General features: G+C 35.1%; 3 protein-coding genes across 4 annotated transcripts; all 3 read right to left on the bottom strand.

Moving 5' to 3' along the window:
- Nucleotides 1–363: 363 nt before the first annotated feature.
- LOC147789251 (beta-amyrin 11-oxidase-like) lies at nucleotides 364–3,666 on the bottom strand. The gene is made up of 3 exons (XM_087118257.1): nucleotides 3,440–3,666; nucleotides 1,677–1,893; nucleotides 364–621 (listed from the first exon to the last, which is right to left on the bottom strand). Exons 1-3 carry the CDS (start codon nucleotides 3,664–3,666, stop codon nucleotides 364–366), a joined length of 702 nt encoding a protein of 233 aa, XP_086974383.1.
- Nucleotides 3,667–9,837: 6,171 nt separating this feature from the next.
- Nucleotides 9,838–14,562, bottom strand: LOC111776393 (beta-amyrin 11-oxidase-like). 2 transcript variants are annotated; one of them, XM_023655831.2, is made up of 8 exons: nucleotides 14,333–14,562; nucleotides 12,362–12,839; nucleotides 11,452–11,715; nucleotides 11,284–11,373; nucleotides 10,545–10,623; nucleotides 10,350–10,456; nucleotides 10,152–10,273; nucleotides 9,838–10,063 (listed from the first exon to the last, which is right to left on the bottom strand). In XM_023655831.2, exons 1-8 carry the CDS (start codon nucleotides 14,557–14,559, stop codon nucleotides 9,970–9,972), a joined length of 1,461 nt encoding a protein of 486 aa, XP_023511599.2. In that variant the 5' UTR covers nucleotides 14,560–14,562; the 3' UTR covers nucleotides 9,838–9,969. The 2 variants fall into 2 exon arrangements, with proteins under 2 accessions (XP_023511599.2, XP_086974274.1); XM_087118148.1 differs by lacking the exon at nucleotides 14,333–14,562 and having other exon boundaries at nucleotides 9,840–10,063; nucleotides 10,350–10,465; nucleotides 10,527–10,623; nucleotides 12,362–12,830.
- A 4,694-nt stretch (nucleotides 14,563–19,256) lies between these two features.
- LOC111776392 (beta-amyrin 11-oxidase-like) lies at nucleotides 19,257–23,900 on the bottom strand. Its single transcript, XM_087118147.1, has 8 exons — nucleotides 23,616–23,900; nucleotides 21,681–22,158; nucleotides 20,855–21,121; nucleotides 20,699–20,788; nucleotides 19,832–19,910; nucleotides 19,644–19,750; nucleotides 19,446–19,567; nucleotides 19,257–19,356 (listed from the first exon to the last, which is right to left on the bottom strand). The coding sequence occupies exons 1-8, from the start codon at nucleotides 23,840–23,842 to the stop codon at nucleotides 19,263–19,265; spliced, it is 1,464 nt and encodes a 487-aa protein (XP_086974273.1). The 5' UTR covers nucleotides 23,843–23,900; the 3' UTR covers nucleotides 19,257–19,262.
- Between the last annotated feature and the right edge of the window lie 3,857 nt (nucleotides 23,901–27,757).

Here is a 27,757-nt window from a genome sequence, read left to right as displayed (position 1 = left end):
GTTCATTAACCTAATCTTTTTACTTGGGAGAAGATTTTTTCAGTAGAGGAACTCTCCTAGAACCTAGATTTAGAATTCAGATTCGACACACAACCTCAACACTTTCCTGCAACCTAATCACAACATCTTACTTCTCTTAAGCGACTCGCTCACTTTCTAAGAAGATTTTAAAATGCAGGTTAGATAAAAAAAAGACATACCTTTATAAGATATTTCATTTGCTTGATTTCTTGAAAAGTTAATCCCTTTTGGGTAGATAGTCTTTGTTGTAGAATCGACTCTTGCTCTTCCTGTAAAATGCAAGTCAAAACGATCCTAAAAGGAATTAAAAGTGGTTTTTGGAAAGAATGAGCAAACCTTGGCCTAATGGAAGATATGAGGTTTATGAGAGATGTACACAAGAGCCCACATAGCAACATAGGATGGGGTATGATGGCCAGCATGCAGCAATCCAAGAAGCAAGTCTATAATGGCATTGTTATCATATAATTTCATCCCATTCTCATCCCTTGCCATAATCAATTTGTCCATTTGGCTCTCCACTTCTCTTTCTTCCTTTTCTAGGGCTCTTCTTTTCTCCTCTATCACACATTGTAGAATATTTTCTATCTTTTTTCTTGCCTGCCAATATGTTGTGTACAAAATAACATTTAGTATCTTCCAATCACATCCATTGGCATAAGTAAATCAATAATGCACCAAAAAGGAATAAAAAAAAAAAAAAAAACAGGAATTAAACGAAGATGAAAGTGTAAATGAAAGTGGAAGAAAGATCGATTGCACTCACCCACGAACAAACAGGAATTAAACGAAGAGATTTAAAGATTTACGCAATTCGAAACGAAGAAATTCTTCTACATTTATGGGTAGCTACCAATCTCAATAATCAAAATATTTATAAAGTGTATATCTCACACTCTTCCACTACAAAGTCTCTCAACAAAGTTCCTCGCAAATGTCACTCAACTATACAAAATAACACTCAAACTCAATCAAACTTTATATATCTCAACCATCTCAAATGTCATTCAACAATACAAAATGACTCTCAAACTCAATCAAACTTTATATATCTCAACCATTCTAGACAACCTTTTATATAAGCACAAGCCGGTATTAAATTGGAAGATGAACAAAAAAAAAAAAAAAAAGTGAACTAAATAAAGGAAAGATAAACCAAATAAAGGAGAAATAAACCAAATAAAGAAGAAATAAATCAAATAAATGAAAGTTATGAAGTAAATAAGTGAGAGTGATCTAAATAAACAATAACTATGAACTAAATAAATGTCAATATATGCACACGAGATGCATGAACCTATTTGTCATCACAAGTTAGAACACAAATAATGGTACCTTAAGTGTGATAGTACCTTAAGTGCGCGATGAAAAGTGAATCCAGGCAAGTCATAGGGAAGAATTGACAAGATTGCAGGACCCAAATCTTTATATAATGTCTCAAGCTCAGCCATGCGAGAGGCACCAATGTCAGTCCCAAGAAAATACGTGAAATTACTTTAAAAAAGAGGCTTCCAATCTCACCCAACAACTCAATGGGCTCTTTCTTGGTGCTCCATTTCTCCAAGCCTTCTGCCATGATTCTATATGCAGATTCATGGGAGCACATACGTGAAATTCCTTTCTTGATCAATGAAGTCCACATAATGAGACAATACCTCATAGCCATTCATGGGAGCTGCCATGATTCTATATGCAGATTTGTGATCCATCCTTGAGAAAAGGCCATTTACTTCTAATATCTTTACTGACTTTGGATAATTTGGCTTAAAGATTTCATCATCTAAGTAGATGCGTCGACATATCTCTGGATCTGTTACGATGATTGTTGGCTTTCCATAGAGGTGACTTTTATACATCCCGACTCTTCCATTCCTATGCAAGAATGCCCACAATTATAATTTCCCAACTTTAGAGGAAAGGATTATATGACAAATTATTGATTTCAAGTTTTTCCCCTCCAATTTTCCACGCTAAACATATCACACGGTCAAAAGTCTTTTATAATTGTGAGGTCTCACATTAGTTGGAGAAGGGAACGAAGCATTTCTTATAAGGGTGTGGAAACCTCTCCCTAGCCGACACGTTTTAAAAACCGTGAGGTTGAAGGCGATATGTAACAGGCTGAAGCAGAATCTACTAATGGTGTGCTTGAGTTATTACAAATGATATTAGAGCTAAATATCGGGCGGTGTGCCAACGAGGGCGCTAGACCCCCAAGAGAGGGAATGTGAGATCCCACGTCGGTTTAAAAGGGGAAGGATGCTGATTCCTCAAGGGAGGAATTGTAAGATCCCATATCGGTTGGAGAGGGGAAGGACGTTAGGTCTCCAAGGAGGGTGAATTTTGACATTCCATATTAGTAAGAGAGGGGAATGAAATATTCTTTATAAAGATTGTAGAGGGGAAGGACTCTGAGTCCCCAAGGAAGGGAATGTGAGATCCCACATCGGTTGGAGAGGGGAAGGACGCTAAGTCTCTAAGGAGGGTGGATTGTGAGATCCTATGTCGGTTGGAGAGGGAAACAAAACATTATTTATAAGGGTTGAGAAGGGGAAGGACGCTGGGTCCCCAAGGACAATTGATTCTACAAGAAGAGTGGACTGTGAAATCTCATATCGGTTGGAAAGGGGAACGAAACATTAATAGTGTGGAAACCTCTCCCTACATAACAGGAAGACATGGGGTCACAAGGGTAGTTTTCTCGAAAAGAGTGGATTGTGAGATCTCATATTGGTGGGAGAGAGAAAAGAAGCATTAAGGGTACGATGGACATAATAGTTAAACACAGGCAATATCTACTAATGATCAGCATCTCTCTTCATACCTAACACCCAAACACAGACAATATCTATTAGTCGTGAGCACCTCTCCTTACATAACGGAGAAATAAAAACAATATCTACTAGCGGTGGACTTAAACTATTATAGTACTCATCGATTTCATCAAATCTATTAAAAATTCTTAATTAGGTGATGGTAAGAAACAAGTAGTAATTTGTTGAAAAAAAAAAAGGTCTCATTAAATTATTATTTATACACAGATATAATTGACATACCACTTGAGAAACAATTTATTTTCTTTTGATCATTTTGGCTGCCTCATGCCTCGAGAGCATGAAGAAGGTAAGGCACATATACTTTTTATTTATCCCAATAATAAGGAGAGTCCAAGTTCAAATGTCAAAGTTTAGTTCATGATAGTCATAATCATATATCATATATGTATATATTTGAATTTTCCAACCAAGCAACCTTTTCCAAAACTTAATTGTTTTTCTAGGTAAGGATAAAGACGTTTTTGGTGGCCAATGGTGCTTGTTTCTTGAGAAATCTATTTAAATTAATTTTGAGAAGTCTTTCATGACATGCACGTGATAACGATATACATAATCCGATAAAGAGAGATGAAGAGATATACCTGGTAAGAAGGTGATAAATAAAAGAGTCGGGATCACCTCCGACCGTAAATGCTTTGTAAAAGGAGAAGGAGGAGCCAAGAAGAGGCCATCCCATATCACCAGGAGGAAGAGATTTGTAAGCCTTTCTTCCCAACTTAACCAAATACCATATTTCATTGAGTTTCCTCACAAACATATAAACCCCTAAAACAAATCCAATAATAACACAAACATTAATCGTTTCCATTGTCTATAGGTTTGTGCTATGAATATATCTCCAAAGCCACACTAGCGAGTCTTTTATAGTGTCAACTTATGCCATCAACTCATTCATTATGGTAAGAATATTGCTTAAATTATTAATGACATTACTAAGTGGGAGTGGGTAAGAGCTATACCTTTCACCTTTTCAACATTTATTAAAAGTTATTGACAAAAAAAAAAAAAAAAAAAAAAAAAAAAAAAAAAAAAAAAAAAAAAAGAAAGATACATATATATTTTGTGCAATTTAAAACAAAAAATGAAATCAATTACAAGCGATAGTATTGTTCAAAATTATTTACAAAAGAGGAATAGGGTTCGGGATACATGATGGCCCCGACATCAGTTTGCATCCCCTGAGACATGGTCATGTTACTTACTCCTATACTTCTTAAGAGTGAAGATTTTTTTAGTAGGAGATAACTCTCCTAAACCTTAGATTTAGAATCCAACTTAGCCCGAACATCTTACTTATCTTGAATGACTCAACCCAATTCTTTTAGCCTGTTTTATTTTCACCCACTTACTTTCTAAACCAAATTAAAAAAAAGAAAAAAAGACAAATCTTATAAAGATATTTCATTTGCTTGATTTCTTGAAAAGTTAATTCCTTTTGAGTAGATGATCTTTATTTTATAGTCGGCTCTTACTATTTCGGTAAAATGAAACTCAAACGGATCACAAAAGGAATTAAAGTGGTTTCTTCTTTTGAAAGAATGAGCTAACCTTAGCCTTGCGGAAGATATGAGGTTTGTCCGAGATGTGTATAAGAGCCCACATAGTAGCATAAGCCGGGATATGATGGCCAGCATGTAACAGTCCAAGTAACAAGTTTATAGTGACATTGTTATCATATAATTTCATCACATTGGGATCGGTTACCATAATCAAGTTTACAAGCTTTTTTTTCTTTTCTTTTCTTTTCTTTTTTTTTTTTTTTTTTTTTTTTTTGTTTTTTTTTTTACCTCTATCACACGTGGTAGAATATTTTCTATCTTTTTTCTTGTCTGCCAATAATATTAGCCGCCGGCCATGTCATATCTTCCCATCACATCCATTATCACAAGGTTAATCATTAATGCACCAAAAGAAAACAAAACGACTTTCACACAAACTACAAGAAAAAGGACATTTTATACCTTTTTAATATACCACTTTCCAAAAAAAATGCTGCTCAAGAGGTAAAAGTTTTCAATAAATAGATGGTAAATTTCTAAGGAGTGGAATAAAATAATTCTGTTGAAGCCTAATGATCATACGTCTGTAATGCATTGTATGTCTCATAATAGGTCCCATTCTTCTACCCTTTCATTTCCTTTCTTCTCTTCTCCCATTCTCCCATTTGAGCGACAATGAGGGCAACCAAGAAGGTTTTGTGTCTATGATTTCTTTCCCTATGTAATTATTTTTTTTTTACTTAAATGAAAATGCTTATTGTCTGCTCAATTATTCTCATTATAAACACATGCATAAAATAATCTTTGTCAAGTTAGTTTGGCCCAAAACTTCGAATATTGTGTGAAAGATAATTCGACGACTAGAATGTGAATGTAGCCTTAAACAAAAATTTAGATTGAAATTTCTAACCTGATTTAACTTGAGATCAACGGAGCAAGAACAAAGACAAAGAGCATAGGGTAGTTAACAATTTTATCCAAACAGTGATCGATGAAGCTAGTAGCTTGGCAGGACAACTAGTTAACCCTTTTCTGATATCATATCTTGCAATAAGCCAAGAAAGGGATTATGTAGTAACCTTTGGTATTAGATTAGCCTTAGGTATCGAATATCACTGTGTAGGCTAAGCTAGCTACTCAAGCATGTGAATAACAAGATCATTTATATGGAGCCAAAGTTTGTGGTTACCTGCTAGGTTAAGGATGCGATGGAAGCCAAGAAGTAGGTTGCTTACTAGGTATATTCATATACTCAACTCTTTCTACATTTTCGTTTTTCAAGTGCATGATGTTGTTGGTCGAGGTGAAGGGGTGCTCGAGAACTCGGTAGCTACAAAGGGGTGTCGACTCGGAGCGTTTGCCTTGCCCATATATTTTTGTAGTCTGTCATATCGTATACAATTTTTGTATCCCGATTTTGTTCTCTCTTTTATGAATAAACTGAGCATTTGTATATGTATATGTTATTACATTGATTTTGGAACCGTTGTTGATGTTGTGCGCCAAATGCTACAACTACAAAACTATGATACCGATTGTTGTAACAAAAGCGGAACGAATGTACTCACAACCACTATGAACGGAATTACACAAATAGATACCAAGATATTTACGTGGTTTGGAGAGAAGAAGTTCCCCTACATCCACGAGTAGCAACCAATCACTAATAATCAAAGTGTTACAACTGAATACCTCACTCTTACACTACAAAGACTCCTACCAAAATGTCACTCAAGAATACAATGTGACACACAAAACTCAATCAAATTTCGATACAAATTCTGATATCATCAACCTCCTAGACAAATCCATTATATAGAAACAATTGTTTGAATTGTCAAAATTATAGAATTAAATAAGGATTAATATTAAAATGGTTACAAAATTTATAACCAAATTAATAATATTCCTATTTAATCCGATGAGAGGTAATAACTAAATTAAATAAAAACTTATGATAATTTGCAAAAGTTGAATGGTTTAAAATGACACGAAATTTTATGATAGTTTTTCTATTGTTTTTTCATACATTCATATTGCATTGCATAGTCTATTTTTATTACTTATCTTGATATAAATTCTTACCATTTATGTGGGGATCTCGTTCCAATAAATGGTATGCAACTCTTCTAAGAGAGTTGCATCCTTTTCACATCCATGAATTGTCTTCCTTCACTAATAGTCAATCCTTTTTATTTTATAACTGTTAAAAGATCACGTATTTGTTTAGATTGCTTAGATTGCTGTATCTGTTTAAATCGTAAGGAGTTAGATTTAGTTTTAATTTGATTTAATTTTGATTTGATTTAGTTTTGATTTGATTTAGTTTTTGATTTGTTTACTGGTTTGTTACCAGATTTTATGTAGATTTTTTAGGTAGATTTTTTAAATATCTTTTTGCATTCTCTGTATATATAGAGAGCATTCTTGCTCTTCGTAATACAATCTTCTCATCAACTATTCAATCACTCTCTCTTTCACTAACAATTGGTATCAGAGCTATCTTCTTAAGGGATCTGTGAGATCAAAATGAGAGGAGAATCCAGTTTTTTAGCGGTTGCACCACCAGTCTTCGATGGAGACAATTATCAAATGTGGGCAGTTCATATGGAGACTTATCTGGAGGCCCTGGATCTTTGGGAAGCAATAGAAGAGGATTACGAGGTCCCTCCGCTTCCAGCAAATCCTACTGTAGCACAAATCAAATTACAGAAGGTAAGGAAGACAAGGAAATCAAAGGCGAAAGCTTGCCTATTTGCCGCTGTATCTCAAATGATCTTCATGCGAATAATGTCCCTCAAAACAGCAAAGGAAATCTGGGATTATCTCAAGGCTGAATATAAAGGAGATGAGAGGATTCGTGGAATGAAAGTCCTGAATTTGATTAGGGATTTTGAGTTGCAGAAGATAAAGGAGTCAGAGTCGGTGAAAGAGTACTCTGGCAGACTTCTCAGCATCGCCAACAAGGTGAGATTGCTTGGTTCTGTATTAAATGATTCCAGGATCGTTGAAAAGCTGCTAGTCACTGTTCCAGAGAAGTTTGAAGCCACCATTACTACTCTGGAGAACACCAAAGACCTGTCAAAGATAAAAGTTTGAAGCCACCATTACTACTCTAGAGAACACCAAAGACCTGTCAAAGATTTCTCTTATAGAACTCTTGAATGTTTTACAAGCACAAGAGCAAAGGAGGTCTATGAGGCAAGAAGGGGTGATTGAAGGTGCCTTACTTGTTAAGCATCAGCAGCAGGTATAAAAACAACAAAAATTTCAAAAATCAATTGACGTATGGAGATTCATCTGCCAATTATCAGAAGACAAAAGGAGGAGGTTTCAAAAAATTCTATCCACCTTGCCGCCATTGTGAGAAGAAAGTTCATCCACCATACAAGTGTTGGAGAAGACCTGATGCATTCTGCTCCAAATGCAATCAACTTGGACATGAAGCTGTGATCTGCAAAGCCAAAGATCAGGGGAAAGAAGTAGATGCACAGGTAGTTGATCAAGAAGAAGAAGAAAATCAATTGTTTATGGTCACTTCTTCCTCAGGCAAAGAATCAAGCGAGAGCTGGTTGATTGACAGTGGGTGCACAAATCACATGACATATGACAAGGATTTTTTTTTTTTTGTTTTTTTTGAGGAATTAGGAGACACTGAAGTCAAGAGAGTGAGGATTGGCAATGGTGAACACTTGGAAGTCAAGGGAAAAGGCACAGTAGCTATAACAAGCTATGAAGGTACAAAATTTATTCCAGATGTTTTATTTGTACCTAAAATTGATCAAAATCTGTTAAGCGTTGGTCAATTACTTGATAAAGGCTATAAAGTATTGTTTGAGAATAAGCAGTGCTTGATCAAAGATGCTAGTGGCAAAGACTTGTTCAATGTCAAAATGAAAGGAAAAAGCTTTGCTCTAAATCCGACGACCTTTATATCCAGAGTTAGTGCCACTGAGATTTGACACAAAAGGCTTAGACACTTTCATCATCGAGGTTTGCTTCAGATGCAATCAAAGAAGCTGGTAGAAGAACTCACTGACATTGATGAGGACATGCCTCCTTGCCGTACTTGTAATTTTGGGAAGCAACATAGGCAACCCTTTTCTAAACAGGCATGGAGAGGCTCGAAAAAGCTGCAACTGGTTTATACTGATCTTTGTGGTTCTCAGCGAACACCATCATTACATGGTAATCTTTATTACACTGGTTTTATTGATGATCTAACAAGAATGTGGATCTTCTTGCTGAAGCAAAAGTGAGAAGTTGTGGGTATATTTCGGGAATTCAAAGGCAGAGTTGAGAATGAAAGTGCATGCTTGATTCAGACTATAAGATCAGATAATGGCAAGGAGTACACTTTAGAAACTTTTAACAGGTTTTGTGAAGAGGCTGGAATTGAACATCAATTGACAGCACCATACACTCCTCAACAGAATGATGTTAGTGAAAGGAGGAATAGATTCATAATGAAGATGACGAGATGCATGCTTCATGAGAAGGATCTTCCAAAATGTTTTTGGGGAAAAGCAGCAAACACTGCTGTGTGCTTGCAAAATCGAATTTCAACAAAATCTGTGAATGACCTGACACCATTTGAAGTTTGGTATGGTTACAAACCTTCTTTAAAGTTCCTTAGAGTATTTGGGTGTCTTTGCTTCACTTATATTCCACAGGTCAAGCGTGATAAGCTTGACAAAAAGGCAGAAGCTGGCATCTTTGTTGGGTATAGCACTATATCCAAAGCTTATAGAGTTTTTCAACCACACACAAGTCCTGTTATTGTGAGCCAAGATGTTCATTTTGCTGGAAATGAACAATAGAATTGAGAAGAACTGATGGAAGGTGAATCAAATTTCAAATGCACCAAACAATTTAATCTTTGGTAGCATGTTAGAAGAGTCTGAAGATGAACGACTAAAAGAGTCTGAAGATGAACAACAAGATGCTTTGGTTGATGATGCACCTGTCAGAGGAGGAGACTTCGGTGATGGAGAAAAACAAAACCAGGGAGTTGGTTGATCGACCTCTAAACAGAAAGATAATTGGAGTAAGATTGGTGTTCAGGAAAAAATTGGGAGTTCACAGCATCTAAACAAGGAGGAGTGTTAAAGATCACGTATTTGTATTTGTTTAGATTGTTGTATTTGATTAAATCGTTAGGAGTTAGATTTAGTTTTAATTTGATTTAATTTTGATTTGATTTGTTTACTGGTTTGTTACCCGATTTTGTGCTGATTTTTTAGGTAGATTTTCTAAATATCTTTTTGTATTCTCTGTATATATAGAGAGCATTCTTGCTCTTCGTAATACAATCTTCTCATCAACTATTCAATCACCCTCTCTTTCACTAACAATAACTAATTTGTCTAACGATCATGAATTAATTTATAAGTATTCCTCTTCTCTAAATTGGAATACTCATTTTTTCATCAATGTCTCTGATCTTTAATTTTAGGTTGTTTACTAGGTATAGGTATACATATCAGTATAATTGTATAATTGTGAAATGAGATAGATGTATAAAATTATTCATTAAACTTTATCCCTAGACAGAGTGCACTATCGTAAGGAGACATCACTTTTTGTTGTTTCCAAACTACAACCATCTCTGATCATGGGAGCTTGGTAATTGTGCAAAGGCAATTGTCTAGGAGCTTGGGGGCAGGCAAGTGAGTGATGCAGCATTTTGGATTGACACGTTCCATTCTACAACAACACAAACAAAACAATTCCATCACTTATGCATTTTTATCTTGATTAAACAGTAAAAAAATAGATTTGGATGGGTATTTACTTGTAATTGAGGATAAAGTGATGAAGTAAAATTGTAAGCTCTAGCTTGGTAAGCTCACTTCCAGGACAAAATCTAGTTCCGATTCCAAAAGGTATGAATGTTCCTGGCTTTGGTGAATGATTCTGCTTATGAACACCACCAACATTAATATCTTTATGATAAACATGTTAATGAATTGATTGGGATCATAAATCATACCTCCCATCTTGAAGGATCAAACTCTTGTGGATTTGAATATAATTGAGGGTCCATATGAATAGCTCTTGTCCAAATCAGTACGGTCCATCCTTTTGGTATGGTGTAGTCTAAAACAAATATGAAAAGATCAAAAAAAAAAAAAAAATTATGAATGTCATGTGATTATATATTAGACAATATAATAGAATAACTCACCATTGATGTTTATATCTGTTTTTGCTTCGCGGAAACTTGCAACGGCGATGGTATTTCTTCTCAATAGCTCGTTAATAAACTGAAACAATAAATAAATTAAATTATCTTTATATTCTCTATTTTATTTCTAATATAGAGATGGAAGAAGGATACATGAATGAACTGATATCACATTTGAATGAGAGATTTTGAGGATAGAATGACTAAGAAAAACGGAAAAGAATTGAAAGTAAATACCTATACTAACAAGATGCACTTTTATTTTGGGTAGCTCAATCATATGAACTTCAAAGTTAAGTGTGTTTTACTTGGAGTAATTATATGTTGAGTGATCTTTGGTGAATTTTCATTAGATGCATGTAAGTGAGAGCAAAACATGACGAAAGGACCTATGTTGGTCTGTTGGGATAGCTTTTACTCTTAGAAGCGAGAAATAAGTAATGTGACCATGTTACAAGGGATGTAGGAGAATGTCGAGGCACACAGGTATCGAAATAGGATTCTGAATTTTGAGTACGGGGCATTACATGGAATGAGATGACTAACTTTAAGTTCTCGTTAAACTGTGTTCATTAACCTAATCTTTTTGCTTGGTGGAAGAATTTTTTAGTAGGAGCTAACAGTATCAAACAACTTGCGAGAGCGAAAAATGTTCTTCAACACTAACTCAAGTTCTTATAGCATTTTTTTTTTCACTCGGTTGCTTTCTAAGAAAATTAAAGGAAAAAAAAAAACATACCTTCATAAGATATTTCATTTGCTTGATTTCTTGAAAAGTTAATCCTTTTTGAGTTGATGGTCTTTGTTTTAGAATCGACTCTTGCTCTTCCTATAAAACGTAGCTCAAAACGATTATAAAAAGGAATTAAAAAAGAATTAAAAGTGGTTTTTGAAAGAATAAGCAAACCTTGGCCTTGTGGAAGATATGAGGTGTCTCAGAGATGTGCACAAGAGCCCACATAGCAGCATAAGCTGGGGTATGATGGCCACCATGTAGCAATCCAAGAAGCAAGTCTATAATGGCATTGTTATCATATAATTTCATCCCATTCTCATCCCTTGCCATAATCAATTTGTCCATCTGGCTCTCCACCTCTCTTTCTTGCTTTTCTAGGGCTCTTCGTTTCTCCTCTATCACACATTGTAGAATATTTTCTATCTTTTTTCTTGCCTGCCAATTGTTGTATACAAAATAACATTTAATATCCTCCAAGCACATCCATTAGCATAAGTATAAATAATGCAAAAAAAAAGTGTTCAAGATGAAGTAATATTTGGACCGAAGATGGAAGTAGAAGTAAGATCGATCACACTCACACACCCACAAACCGAAATTAAACGAAAAGACAAAGATTTACGTGGTTCAGAGAAAAGAAATTCCCCTAGATCCACGAGTAACAACCAATCTTAATAATCAAAGTGTTTACAAAATGTATATCTCACCCACAAAATTTCTCAATAAAGTTCCTCCTAAATGTCACTCAACAGACACTAAAACTCAATATATCTCAATCTTCCTAGACAACCCTTTATATAGACAATAAAACATTAATGTTATACAAAATGAAAGATCAACTAACCCGGGTTATGAACCAAATAATTGAAAGATGTGAACCAAGACGGTTATAAACCAAATAAATGAGAGGTCATTCATACAAATGAAAGTTACTAACTAAAACGGTTATGAACCAAATAAATGAGAGTTATAAACCAAATAAATGAGAGCCGATCCAAATAAATGAGAATTATCAACCAAATATTGTCAATACATGCATGAACTTATTTTTTATGATAACTTACAACACAAATAATGGTACCTTCAGTGCGCGATGAAAAGTGAGTCCAGGCAAATCATAAGGAAGAATGGACAAGATTGCAGGACCCAAATCTTTATATAATGTTTCAAGCTCAGCCATGCGAGATTCTCCAATGTCAGTCCCCAAGAAAATACGTGAAATTACTCTAAAAAAGAGACTTCCAATCTCACCAAACAACTCAATGGGCTCTTTCTTGGTGCTCCATTCCTCCAAGCCTTTTGCCATTATTTGATCAATGAAGTCCACATAATGAGATAATACATTATAGCCATTTATGGGAGCTGCCATGATTCTATATGCACATTTGTGATCCATCCTTGAGAAAAGGCCATTTACTTCTAATATCTTCACCGATTTTGGATAATTTGGCTTGAAGATTTCATCATCTAAGTATATGCGTCGACATATTTCTGGATCGGTTACGATGATGGTTGGACTTCCATAGAGGTGACTTTTATACATCCCAATTCTTCCATCCCTGTACAAGAATGCCCTCAATTTTAATTTCCCAACTTTAGAGGAAAGGATGATAACATAAATTATTGTTTTCCAAGTTTTTTCCTTCTAATTTTCATATCACGTGGTCAATAATCATTTATAATTGGGAGATCCTATATCAGTTGGAGAATTGAACGAAACATTCTTTATAAGTGTGTAGAAACCTCTCCCTAGCAGACGCGTTTTAAAAACTGTGAAGCTAAAGGCGATACATAACGGGCCGGAGCGGATAATATCTACTAACGGTGGGTTTGGACTATTACAAATGGTATTAGAGCTAGATATCGGGCAGTGTGTCAGCGAGGACGTTAGACCCCCAAGGGAGAGAATGTTAGATCCCACATCGATTGAAGAGGGGAAGGACGCTGGGTCCCCAAGGGAGGGGTTGTAAGATCGTACATCGATTGGAGAGGGGAAGGACACTAGGTTCCTAAAGAGGGTGGATTGTGAGATCTCATATTGGTAGGATAGGTGAACGAAACATTCTTTCTAAAGGTTAAAGAGAGGAAGAATGTTGAGTCACCAAGGGAGGGATTGTGAGATCCTACATCGGTTGGAGAGGGAAGGATGCTAAGTCCCCAAGGAGGGTGAATTGTGAGATCTCATATCAGTTGGAGAGGGCAACAAAATATTAAGGGTGTAGAAATCTCTCCTACAAAACGGGTAAACACATACAATATCTACTCGCAGTGGACACCTCTTCTTACATAACGGGCAAACACAAACAATATCTACTAGCGGTAGGAACCTCTTCCTAAATAACAGGCAAACAGAGAGAACATCTACTAGGTGTGGACACCTCTCCCTACCTAACAGATAAATACAGACAATATCTACTAACGATCGATTTGGACTATTACAATAATCCTCGATTTGTTCCAACATATTAAAAATTCTTAATGTGAGGTGTTTGTAATAATAATAAATAAATAAATAAATAAGTCTCATTAAATTATTATTTATAAACACTTTTTAGATAATTGACATACCACGTAAGAAATAATTTATTTTCTTTTGATCATTTCGGCTGCGTCATGCCTCGAGAGCATGAAGATAAGACACATATACTTTCTATCCAAATAATAAGTGGAGCCCAATATCAAATTTTAGGTCCCATAAATAGTCATAATCATATATCATATACCTAAATATTTAAAGCTTTCGACCCACCAATCTTTTCTAAACCTGAATTTTTTTGGGTAAGGATAAAGACCTTTTCGGTGGCCAATAGTACTTGTTGTAGCGATCATTAAATAGTTAGTCATGGTCGAGCTTTTTACTTTTATTTTTAGATTTTAGGTTATTTGACAATAAGATCTTAATTTTTTCTAGCATTTCAAACATAAATCTAAGGCGTTTTCAAAACGTGTCAGCTTTTAAATACTTCTATTTAAACTAGTTTTGAGAAGTCTTTCATGATATGCACATAATAACAGCACACATGATCTAATAAAGAGAGATGAAGAAACATACCTGGAAAGAAGGTGATTAATGAAAGAGTCGGGATCACCTCCGATTGTAAATGCTTTGTAAAAGGAGAAGGACGAGCCAAGAAGAGGCCATCCCATATCACCGGGAGGAAGAGATTTGTAAGCCTTTCTTCCCAACTTAACCAAATACCATATTTCATTGAGTTTCCTCACAAACATATAAACCCCTAAAACAAATCCAATAATGACACAAACATTAATCGTTTCCATTGTGTATAGGTTTGTGCTATGAATATATCTCCAAAGCCACACTAGCGAGTCTTTTATAGTGCCAACTTATGCCATCAACTCATTCATTATAGTATGAACATTGCTTAAATTATTAATAACATCACTTTTTGTGGGAGTGGGTAGGAGCTTATACCTTAATTTGACTCTTTTAACATTTATTAAAATTTATCCAAAAAAAAAAAAAAAAAAAAACACGAAAACATAAATATTTGGAGTAATTTAAAACAGAATGAATAACAAGCTCGTGCTATTCAAAGTTATTTAAAAACGGAGAATAAGATTCAGGATACAAATTAAAATAATTACAAAGACTCCAAAATTTACAGAAATTAACGCTCTGACTTAACCATGTCGCTCCCTAATTCTCTGATTTCAAGGCTTCTATAATGCCCCATGCTTATCCCCTACGATATGGTTATGTTACCTGCTCCTTGCTTTTTAATATTGATATTTAAGTCTTTCTTAATCATCTTATATACAAGATAATTAGCATTTGGATGTGGTCTTGGTTCATTCATGTACCCGTCCTTTACTCGGTGTACATGTCCACTAATTTTCATTTTCGTTTGTCCTCAAACCACATCTTACTGGGAGAGGTACCACTCTAATACCATTTGTAAACGTCCAATACCTAGAATTCGGATTAGGATTCGAAGTTTAAATTCGGCACCTGATGGTCTCGGCATCCTCCTGTATCGAGGTCGCCCAACACAGAATTACTCCGAGTAAAGCACACAGAATTATGGTGTTCCTATGTTTAAGCCACCGAACCGGAAGGTACATCTTGTTTCACTTTTTTAAGTCTTTCTTAGTAATTTTATACTCAGAGTGCTCTTTTTCGAATGTGGTCCCAATTCATTCATGTAACCCTCCTTTATTCGGGTGTTACAACTTCAAATCTCAAATGGTAGCAGACCAGACGAAAGCCAACACAAAATTGAATCAATTAATTTTTAACTTAGTAATTAACTGTTAGAAGAACTTGACAATTATGAATGTATGCATCCAAATTAAACTTGAACTTTCTAACCAAAAGTTAAAGTACACCTTTGAATTTCCTAATAAAGATACTTCGGAAGTTTTAAGATAATATAAATTGTCCTTTATCTCAAACTTTTTAATAAACTAACTAAACTAAACATTCTCTCAACCCTATCCAAATTCTTCCTTAAACCAGTTGATCTCTCTCAATCTTTATCTCCAGCCCAATTCAATGGTCAAAAAGGTTGTGATAAGAAATTGGATTTAGTTATCATGTTAGAAAGACGTATGGCTCATAAATAGGTTCTCACTTTTGAAAAAGTATTATTTAATAATGAAAAGATTTATAATGTGAATCATTAGAAACACGTGGGTAGATCGATTAAGTTGGGTTCAATTAAAAAAGTCTTTTAGATCAACTCAAAATGTCAGGTAATGATGGATTGGTTATGAGAGTTGTAACGCCTCTAGATTTCTAATTACCTAGAGTTGCTACCCTCATCATAACGTAATCATTTTGTGCGGAAATAAGCGTTTTAACTTTATCATAAAATATAAATGTCATCTTAAAACACTACCATGGACTTACAGATTAGAAAAAAATCTTTAAAATTAAAAATATCATATTCTAACCTAAGTCTAAGAGAATAAGTACAACTATCATATGCATGTGTCATGGTCTCGACTTGTGATGTCGTCGTCAGCCATACAAGGATGTCTTGTCTTTACCTAAAATAGAAGTAGCACGTGACTTAAGTAGTTTAAGAAATACCCTATAACTGACCCTAGATTTCTACTAAGCATGTTTCTCAATTCTCTTGTTGTAAGGGCAATTTCGTAATCTCATTATTTACATGTCATAATCACCAAAATTATTCATTTTCGGTTCTATTTACATATTCTAACCATCTAAGATCAATCATGTTCGCATGCTAGCTTGTCCCAGTGGTCCCTACAAGTATTAATAGCCTAAAATTCAGGTGGTTACTTATCGGACTGAAGCGTGCCCTTCAGAGCATGCTTTACCATTAGTTGGGAGCCCTAAATCTCTTGAAAGCTCGCTGGTAGATCTTGAATCAAGTTAAATTCAAGTCCATATCCAAATCAGAACGAACATTCGAACGAGAGTCAAATCGAGCTAAAAAGGAGGCTCACGCATCGATGCACGTGCCCACGACTGGATGAATAACCCATCGATGAACGAGAGTCAAATCGAGCTATGATTTTTCCCACGCTGACGCGTGGCGAACGCGGAGACGGGTTCAGGTTGCGCGCGAGTTCACGGGTCTGGTAGCGGGCGCCGACCTTCAAATCCTACCCAACGCATGAATTTCCATTATTTTCCTCCGCGCATAACACGCCTGACACGTGTCCCTCGATCCTGCGATTTTCCAAAAAACCGATAATTTTCTATTTTCTTTGTATTTTCGTATCTCTTTCTACATCACTAGCATTAACACGACAAGATTTGTAGAGTTTAGATCCATCAACAAGTAGGTATTTTTCTTGTAATTTATTTCTAATCACAGTGATAATTAACTTAGTCTAAAGTTATCGAGAAACATTAATACCTACATTCTTTGGCGAGCTCCGAAACTCCTATTTCTGATCTGAATCGATCAAGACTTCCTTCACGGATTATGAGTGCAATCCTCTCTAGATTAACGTACTCAAATTTCAGAGTCTAAATCCTCATATTTCTCACATATCTAAGGAAAATCCAAAAGCAAAAGGTCAAAAACTTACCTACGAAATTTCTTCAGTCCTTGACGGTTTTGGACGATGCAAGGATCCAGAATTCTATGTGGTGGATTTGTGAAGAAATCTCGGCTGGAATCAGACTCCTCATGGCCGGATCGGAAGTGTCGGTTACTTCTCCTTCTCTCTACAACCTTCTTTCTCTATCTATTTTGTTTTTCTTTTCTTTTCCTCTCCTTCCTTTCTTTTCTTTCTTTTTTGTTTTCTTTTATTTTATTTATCTTTTACTAACCTCCCCTTCACGTCCTTAACGAAGAAGATGGTAGAATGACCAAATTACCCCTCTAGAGTTGACTTTGACCATTTTTCTAATTTTTCCACCCTTTTTCTTTTTATAATTTTCTTGAGTTCCTAAGATATTTATAAGCATTTTTCTTTCTATCTCATCTCAAAATTCGATCTCTAAGATCCTCGACAAAATCTTGTAACTTCAACCTAAGCGAAAAAGTTAAGTTTTAGGTTTCTCATTGTTGTTGCTCGGGTGTTACATCTCAGCTTACTGATTTTTCGGAAAATCGATTATTTTCTATTTTCTTTGCATTTTCGAATTTCTTTCTACATAACTTGGATGAACACGATTCCTTTACCAGATTTATAGAGTTTATATTCATCTACAAGTAGTTTTTCTTTTTTTTGTAATTTATTTCTAACTATAGAGATAATTAAGCTAGTTTAAAGTTGACAAGAAACATCAATACCTACCTCCTGGAAATCGGAACTCCTATTTTCAATCAGAATCGATCAAGGCTTCCTTCATGGATTATGAGTGAAATCCTCTCTAGATTAACATACTCAAATTTTAGAATCTAACACCTCATATTTCTCACAAATCTGAAGAAAATTCGAAAGCAAAAGTTCAAGAACCTACTTACCAATTTTCTTTGTTCCTTGACGGTTTTGGACGATTCAAAAGTCCAGAATGCTTTCTATAGGTTCTGTGAAGGATTTGTGAAGAAATCTCGACCGGAGTCTGACTCCTTGTGGCGGTTACTTCTCCTTCTCTCTTTGGAACCTTCTTCCACTATTTTCGACCAAATTGCCCCTCTCGAGTTGACTTGACCATTTTTCTAATTTTTCATTATTTTTCTTTTATATTTTTCTTTGAGTTAGTGAAGTATTTATAAGCATTTTTCTCTTCTACCTTATCTCAAAATTCGGTCTCTAAGACCCTCAATAAGATCCCGAAAGTTTGACTTTAAGGGAAAAAATTTGGTTTTAAGTTTCTCGTCGGGGCTCGGAGTGTTACAACCTAGATGGTGAAATAATGGTGTAGTAATTGTGTAATTTGAACTAGAGAAGATGTATACTTTCAAGACTAGTTGGTGTGTTTATTGATCTAATTCGAGTACAGTCTGTGAGTACCTGCTAGGTCAAGAATGCGATGAGAGCCAATAAGTAGGTCGCTTATTAGGTACAATTTATATTCTCAACTCTTTCTACCTTCTCTTTTTCAGGTGCATGATGCTGCTGGTTGAAGTGAATGGGTGTTTTGGAGCTTAGTAGCCACAGAGGGGTGTCGACCAGGGGCATTTGTCTTGTCCACACATTTTTGTAGTATGTCATATCGTATACTTCTTTTGTATCTCAATCTCGTTCTCTCTTTTATGAACAAACTGAACATTTGTACCCGTATATGTTATTAAATTGATTTTGAAAACGTTGTTCAATGGTTTAAAATCGCGCGAAATTTTATGGAGGTTTTTCTATTGTTTGCCCATACACCCATGTTGCATTGTATAGTCTATCAGTCACGTCTTACCCGAATAAGAGTTGTGACATTAATGTTTTACTACATATCCTAATACAAATTCTTACCATTTATGTGAGAATTATTGGAATAAATGGTATGCAACTCTTCCAAGAGAGGGAATTATAATAAGGAGACAACATAAATTCATTGGGAATCACTTTTTGTTATTTCCAAACACTAGAACCATCTCTGACTATGGGAGCTTGGTAATTGTGCAAAGGCAATTGTCTACGAGCTTGGGAGCAGGCAAGTGACTGATGTAGCATTTTGGATTGACACGTTCCATTCTACAACAACACAAACAAAACAATTCCATCACTTATGCATTTTTATCTTGATTAAACAGTAAAAAAAATAGATTTGGATGGGAATTTACTTGTAATTGAGGATAAAATGATGAAGTAAAATTGTAATCTCAAGCTTGGTAAGTTCACTTCCAGGACAAAACCTAGTTCCGATTCCAAAAGGGATGAATGTTCCTGGCTTTGGTGAATGATTCTGCTTATGAACACCACACATATTAATATCTTTATGATAAACATGTTAATGAATTGATTGGGATCATGAATCATACCTCCCATCTCGAAGGATCAAACTCTTGTGGATTTGAATATAAGTGAGGGTCCATATGAATAGCTCTTGTCCAAATTAGTACGTTCCATCCCTTTGGTATGGTGTAGTCTAAACAAATACGAAAAGATCAACAAAGGAATTATAAAGGTCATGTGGTTATATATTTGACAATATAATACAACAACTCACCATTGATGTTTATATCTGTTTTTGCTTTGCGGAAACTTGCGACGGCAATGGTATTTCTTCTCAACAGCTCGTTAATAAACTGAAACAATAAAAAATAAATCACCGAAACTTGGATGGAATGTGACACTCAAATAAGATAAGGATGCATAAATGAACCAATACAACATTTGCATGAGAGTGATGCTAAGGATAGAATGACTAAGAAAAACTTAAAAGAATTTAAAGTAAATACTCATACTAACAAAGTGCTCTTTCATTTTGGGTGACTTCATCATAGAAACTTCAAATTTAAGCATGAATTACTTGAAGTAATTATATGTTGGGTGGACCCTCGTGATTTTTTTTTAAATTCATATGAGTGAGAATAAAACATGACGAAAGTACCTGTGTTGGTCTGTTGGGATAGCTTTCACTCTTAGAAGTGGACCCTCGTGATTTTTTTTAAAATTCATGAGTGAGAATAAAACATGACGAAAGGACCTGTGTTGGTCTGTTGGGATAGCTTTCACTCTTAGAAGTGAAAAGTAATATGACCATGTTGCAGGAGATGCAGGAAAACGTCAAGGCACACAGGTATCGAATTAGAATTCCAAATTTTGAGTATGGAGCATTACATGGAATGAGATGGCTGACTCTAAGTTCTTGTTAAACTGTGTTCATTAACCTACTTTGTACCTGGTAGAAGAATTTTTTAGTAGGAGGTAAACCCTTTTGCATTTTCGTGCAACCTAGTCACGATACCTTAGTTGTCTTGAACGATTTACGAAATTAAAAATGTCCTTCAAAACTAACTCAAGTTCTTTTAGCATGTTTTGTTTTTACTCGCTTGATTTCTAAGAAAATTTATAAAAAAAAAAAACGACATACCTTCATAAGATATTTCATCTGCTTGATTTCTTGAAAAGTTAATCCCTTTTGAGTGGATGGTCTTTGCTTTAGAATCGACTCTTGCTCTTCCTGTAAAACATAACTCAAAACAATTACAAAAGGAACTAAAAGTGATTTTTGAAAGAATGAACTAACCTTGGCCTCGTAGAAGATATGAGGGTTCTCAGAGATGTGTACGAGAGCCCACATAGCAGCATAAGCTGGGGTATGATGGCCACCATGTAGCAATCCAAGAAGCAGGTCTATAATGGCATTGTTATCATATAATTTCATCCCATTCTCATCCCTTGCCATAATCAATTTGTCCATTTGGCTATGCACTTCTCTTGTTTCCTTCTTTTCTAGGGCTCTTCTTTTCTCCTCTATCACACATTCTAGAACATTTTCAATCTTTTTTCTTGCCTGCCAATTGGTTGCGTACAAAATAATGTTTAATATCTTCCAATCACATCCATTAGCATAATTAAATCAATAATGCACCCGGAAAAAGAATAAGTATTCAAGATGAACTAACAGTTGGACGGAAGTGGAAATAAGATCGATTGCATTCACACACCCACAAACAAAATTTAAATGAAGAAACACAAAGATTTACGTAGTTTGGAGAGAAGAAATTTTCCTAAATACACAGGTAACAACCAATCTCAATAATCAAAGTATTTACTAAGTATATATCTCATACTCACACTACAAAGTCTCTTGAAAAAATTATTCCGAAAGGTCACCATTCTAGACAACTATTTATATAGGCATTAGAAACATTAATGTCACACTGGAAGACGAACCAAAAGGGTTATGAACCAAATAAACAAGAGATTATCAAATAAATGAGAAAATGAACCAAAAAAATTATGAACCAAATAAACGAAAGATAATCAAATAAATGAGAAAATGAACCAGAAGGGTTATGAATCAAATAAATGCACGAACCTATGAACTCTTATCACACTAATAATAGTACCTTAAGTGCCCGATGATAAACGAGTCCAGGCACGTCATAAGGAAGAATGGACAAGATTGCAGGACCCAAATCTTTATATAATGTCTCAAGCTCAGCCATGCGAGATGCTCCAATGTCAGTCCCCAAGAAAATACGTGAAATTACTTTAAAAAAGAGGCTTCCAATCTCACCCAACAACTCAATGGGCTCTTTCATGCTGCTCCATTCCTCCAAGCCTTTTGCCATTACTTGATCAATGAAGTCCACATAATGAGACAATACCTCATAGCCATTCATGGGAGCTGCCATGATTCTATATGCAGATTTGTGATCAGCCCTTGTGAAAAAACCATTTACTTCTAATATCTTCACCGACTTTGGATAATTTGGTTTGAAGATTTCATCATCTAAGTATATGCGTCGACATATCTCTAGATCTGTTACGATGATTGTTGGTCTTCCATAGAGATGACTTTTATACATCCCGACTCTTCCGTTCCTATGCAAGAATGCCCACAATTATTATTCCCCAACTTTAGAGGAAAGGATTATATGACATAATTATTGTTTTCAATTTTTTTTCCTTCCAATGGTCGAAGCAAAGCATATCCCATAGTCAATAATCTTTTATAACAGTGAGATCATACATCAGTTGGAGAAGGGAACTTTAGCAAACGCGTTTTAAAAATCTCTTCTTAGCAAACGCGTTTTAAAAATCGAGGTTGAAGGCGATACGTAACGGGCCGAAGCGGATAATATCTACTAACAGTGGGCTTGGGTTATTATATATGCTTTTAGAGCTAGATATCAGACGGTGTGCCAACGAGGATGTTGGATCCCCAAGGGAGGGAATTTGAGATCCCACATGGGTTGGAGAGGGGAAGGATGTTAGGTCCTCAAGGGAGGGATTGTAAGATCCCAGATCGGTTGGAGAGGGGAAGGACGGTGGGTCTCCAAGGGAGGGATTGTAAGATCCCACATCAATTTGAGAGTGGGGAAGGATGCTAGGTCTCCAAGGAAGATGGATTGTGAGAGATCATATCAATATGGGAGGGGAACAAAGCATTCTTTATAAAAATTGGAGAGGGGAAGGATGATGGGTCCCCAAGGAGGTTCACGGAGAGGGATTGTGAGATCCCACGTTGGTTGGAGAGGGGAAGGATGCTAGGTTGCCAAGGAGGGTGTTTTGTGAGATCTCATATCGATTGGAGAGGGGAAAGAAGCATTCTTTATAAGGGTTGGAGAGGGGAAGGACGCTAGGTCCCCAAAGAGGGTGTTTTGTGAGATCCCATATCGGTTGAAGAGGGGAAAGAAGCATTCTTTATAAGGGTTGGAGAGGAGAATGACGTTGGGTCCCCAAGGAGAGTGGATTGTGAAATCCCATATCGGTTGGAGAGTGGAACGAAGCATTAAGAGTATTGAAACCTCTCCAAACTTAATAGGCAAACACAATATCTACCAGCAATGACTTTAGACTATTATAATAATCCTCGATTTCATCAAACATATTAACAATTCTTAATTAGGTGTCGGTAAGATTGGTTAAATTATTATTTACAAACACTTTTAATATAATTGACATACCACTTGAGAAACAATTTATTTTCTTTTGATCATTTCGGCTGCGTCATGCCTCGAGAACATGAAAGGTAATGCACATATACTTTTTATTTATCCTTATGTAGAGTTCAAGGTCAAATGTCATATTTTAGGTTCGATAAGTCATGAGAGTCATAATCATATATCATATATGTATATATTTGAATTTTCCGACCCATCAACCTTTTCCAAAACTTAATTTTTTTTTTCTAGGTAAGGACAAGGACAAAGACGTTTTTTGTAACCAATTGTGCTTGTTCTTTAAAAAATCTAGTTAAATTAGTTTTGAGAAGTCTTTCATGATATGTACATAATAACAGCACACATGATGTGATAAAGATAGATGAAGAAACATACCTGGAAAGAAGGTGATTAATGAAAGAGTCGGGATCACCTCCGACTGTAAATGCTTTGTAAAAGGAGAAGGACGAGCCAAGAAGAGGCCATCCCATATCACCAGGAGGAAGAGATTTGTAAGCCTTTCTTCCCAACTTAACCAAATACCATATTTCATTGAGTTTCCTCACAAACATATAAACCCCTAAAACAAATCCAATAATGACACAAACATTAATCGTTTCCATTGTCTATAGGTTTGTGCTATGAATATATCTCCAAAGCCACACTAGCGAGTCTTTTATAGTGCCAACTTATGCCATCAACTCATTCATTATAGTATGAATAGTGCTTAAATTATTAATAACCTCATTATCTAGGAGTGGGTACGAGTTGATACCTTAATGTGACTTATTTATCATTTATTAAAATTTATCGACGAAAAAGACAAAACGAACCCAAATAAAATACATATAAGAAAACATAAATATTTTGCATAATTTAAAACCAAATAGCTCCACAATTAAAAGACAAAACGGCATCAATTATAAACGGGTGCTATTCAAAGTTATTTATAAATGGGGAAGAGGGTTCCGGATACAAATTAAAACAATTACAAAGATTACAAAATTCATAAAAATTGACATCCTCGGATGACGGCGCGACCTGATTTCTAGGCTTCTGTAATGCCCCATGTCCATCCCCTGCGAAATGATTACGTTACCTACTCTTCACTTCTTAATAGTGACATATAAGTCTTTATTAATCATTTTATCGGTAGGATCGCTCTTATTCAGATATGGTCTTGGTTCATTCCTGTATCCCTCCTTTACTCGAGCGTTACATGCCTACTAGCTTCCACTTTCATTCGTCCCCAAACCATATCTTACTAGGAGAAGTACTGATTGATCATTTATAAACGTCCAATACCCGGAATTCATATTAGGATTTGAACTTTCTAAAGAAAAATTAAATTAAAATTCTAAAAAATAAAGAAAGTCGATATACCTCTCAATTTTATAATAAAAATACTTGAGATTTCCAAGTTGGGATGTTTAAAGATAATATAAATTTCCTTATCTCAAACTTTTTAAAATACTAACTAAACTAAATAGTTTCTCAATTCTATCCAAATTCTTCCTTTTGACTTCCATTTCTTGAAGAAGAAAAAAACCAGTTGATCGAGCCGAATTCAATGTTCAAAAAGGTTGTGATAAGAAATTGATCATGAAAAAAGTGAGAGACGATACTAGTTATCAAGTTAGAAAGACGTATGGTTTATAAATAGGTTCTAACGCTTGAGAAAGTATTATTTAATAATGAAAAAACTTAGAATGTGAATAAGGTGAGTGATTAGAACTACTAATGTACATCAGTTCAGTTGGGTTGAATTAGAAAAATCTTTTGGACCAACTCAAAATGTTAGGTAATGATGGATTGGTTAGAGTTATAACGACCTTAGATTTCTAATTACCGAGAGTTGCTACCGTCATCATAACGTAATCATTTTATGCGGAAATAAGCGTTTAAATTTTATCATAAAACATAAATTTCATCTTAAATCACTGTCATGTTCTTGCGTATTAGAAAACGTCTTCAAAACGACACAATAAAATACTAAATGAAATAAATAAGTGTTAAAATTTAAAACACTCTGTTCTGACCTAAATCTAAGAAAATAAGTACAACTATCTATGCATGTGTCATGGTCTGACTTGCAATGTCGTCATTAGATATACAGGGATGTCTTCTCTTTGCACACAAATAGAAGTAGCAAATGACTTAAATATTTTAAGAAATACTGAGGACCTACTATTGGGTTAGATGGAAACACACAGTCATGAGTGATACCTATCATATCAGTCTATATTCCTTAGGCGACTATCCTAAATGGGCTAATTGGATATGTATTGACTGTTCTACACATGGTCTACACGTGTGAGTATGGACCCGTCAGTCGGTTCGCACACCTCCTAGGCCCCCTTCTTATCGGGCAACCATTCTTTGGTAGCTATGATGTCGGACACCCGTTTAGGAATAGCGACCGTCGCAGCATTAGGATAAATATAAGGATCGTTTTCCTACCTAGTCCTCGCAGATAACCTTATTGATCGTTTTCTGCCTCGTAACGTACGAGTCTGTACCATCGTAAAAAGGGGTATTCTCCAATGCATATACACATAATGATGTATGAGATCCCAACCTTTTTCCTTTTTCATTATGACAACCCTTCTAGCGTTTTCCTTCATATCATATCGTTATCATAACTTTTCATGTAATTTCAGGGTTGTATATCATGTCTTATTGCATGTCATGCATATCATACATCTTATCATGTTATGTGTATCATATCATAAACATTCTTGTCTCCCAACATATCATGTCATACCATATACATATCATATCATAAAACATATCACAATATGTATCGTATCATACCATAACATATATCACATCATTCACATAACATATCATTTCGTCAAACGCATCGTACCATAACATCCATTCGCATATCATATCTCAAACATCTCGTCAAACGCATCATACCATAACATATATCATATCATTCACATAATATACCATAGTCATGTCGTTTTGTAAACATATCATAGTCATTTCATTTCATAAACATATCCTGATCATATCGTTTCGTAAACACTTCACATATATCAAACATATAACACGTGCAGAATCACGGGACACGTGTCATCATACAAACATCAACTTCTAACCAAACCGATAGCAAGGTCATTTACCTGATTAACTTATACTGGTATCACCAATTTATCCTTAATAAATGTTCGATATTTTTCTTTGTATCAAAGTCAACCTATATGAACCCATGACATCAATTTCAAGTTCAATTCTCTAAATTTTACGATGGTCAATGTGTTAGATTTCATGCGAGCATTAGAGACTTTGCACGAGTAGAATCTTGATATATATATATATATATATATATATATATATATATATATATATATATATATATATATATATATAATCTTTGTAATACTCTTAAAAGTAGGTTAGGTTGTAACTCTATTTTCAAATTGGTCAAACCCACAAATCAACCCTAATTTTCGATTTTTCAAAAATTCAACTCAACCTAAATTGAATAGAAAAAAAAAAATTATAGTTTGGATTGGACAGTCCATGTTAGTCATGTAATTGAGTCATACGAACCCACCTAATTAGAACCTAAATAATTGAAATATCCTTTTATTTTTTATATTTGATTCCTTATGCTTTCCTTCCTTAGAATGTAACTAAAGAATGGCTTCTTTGCCATTTTGGGCATTATTGAACAAACAATTGACTAAAATTGTTTAGGCAATAATGAAGCAATCAAGCTGGTGTTATTTATGGTACTAAAGATGTCACAAACTAAGCACAAGAAATAAAAATACAAATAATAAATAATAAATAATGGTTAGATCTTGGACAATATTGTAAAACACAAAATTGCTGATATATTTAGTATTTCTTTTAACAAGTTGAACACAAATATGATTTTATTAATTTTGATTTTAAAAACCTTATTTTAATGGAACCAGCTGTTATTGGTATTATTAATAATTTATAGAATCGTAGGAAAGCCTTTACCTTTATTTCTATTTATATATATATAATTTTTTTTATAGTGCTTTTAGGAGAATTTGAAGGGTTTTAATTATGAAAAACAAAAAAAAAAAATAATAAACAAAATAAAATAAGATGAGAAAGAATATGAAAGGTCAAATTTTGGGTTAGTTGGGTTGACAATCATAGCAACTTGAATAGAGTTCAAGATGGAACCGAACCAAACCTTCTATTTTTGGGTAGCAACTTGAATAGAGTTCACTATGTGTTAGCTTTCTCGCTCTTCCCCGAAGGGGGTAGACACGAGGCGGTGTGCCAGTAAGGACGCTGGATCCCGAAGGGGGTAGATTTTGGGGCAGTCCCACATCGATTAGAGGAAGGAAAGAGTGCTAGCGAGGATGCTGGGCCCCAAAGCGGGTGGATTGTGATGTCCCACATTGGTTGTGAAGGAGAACAAAACATCATTTATAAGAGCGTGGAAACCTTCCCCTAGCAGACGCGTTTTAAAGCCTTGAGGGGAAGCTCGGAAGGGAAAACCCAAAAAAGACAATATCTACTAGCAGTGGATCTGGGTCGTTACA

Source organism: Cucurbita pepo, chromosome 15, assembly GCF_057944985.1.
Source record: "Cucurbita pepo subsp. pepo isolate OVF chromosome 15, ASM5794498v1, whole genome shotgun sequence".
NCBI classification, from domain to species: domain Eukaryota; kingdom Viridiplantae; phylum Streptophyta; class Magnoliopsida; order Cucurbitales; family Cucurbitaceae; genus Cucurbita; species Cucurbita pepo.
Note: the sequence above shows the minus strand (reverse complement) of the source record. Positions and strands in the feature narration are given on the sequence as shown.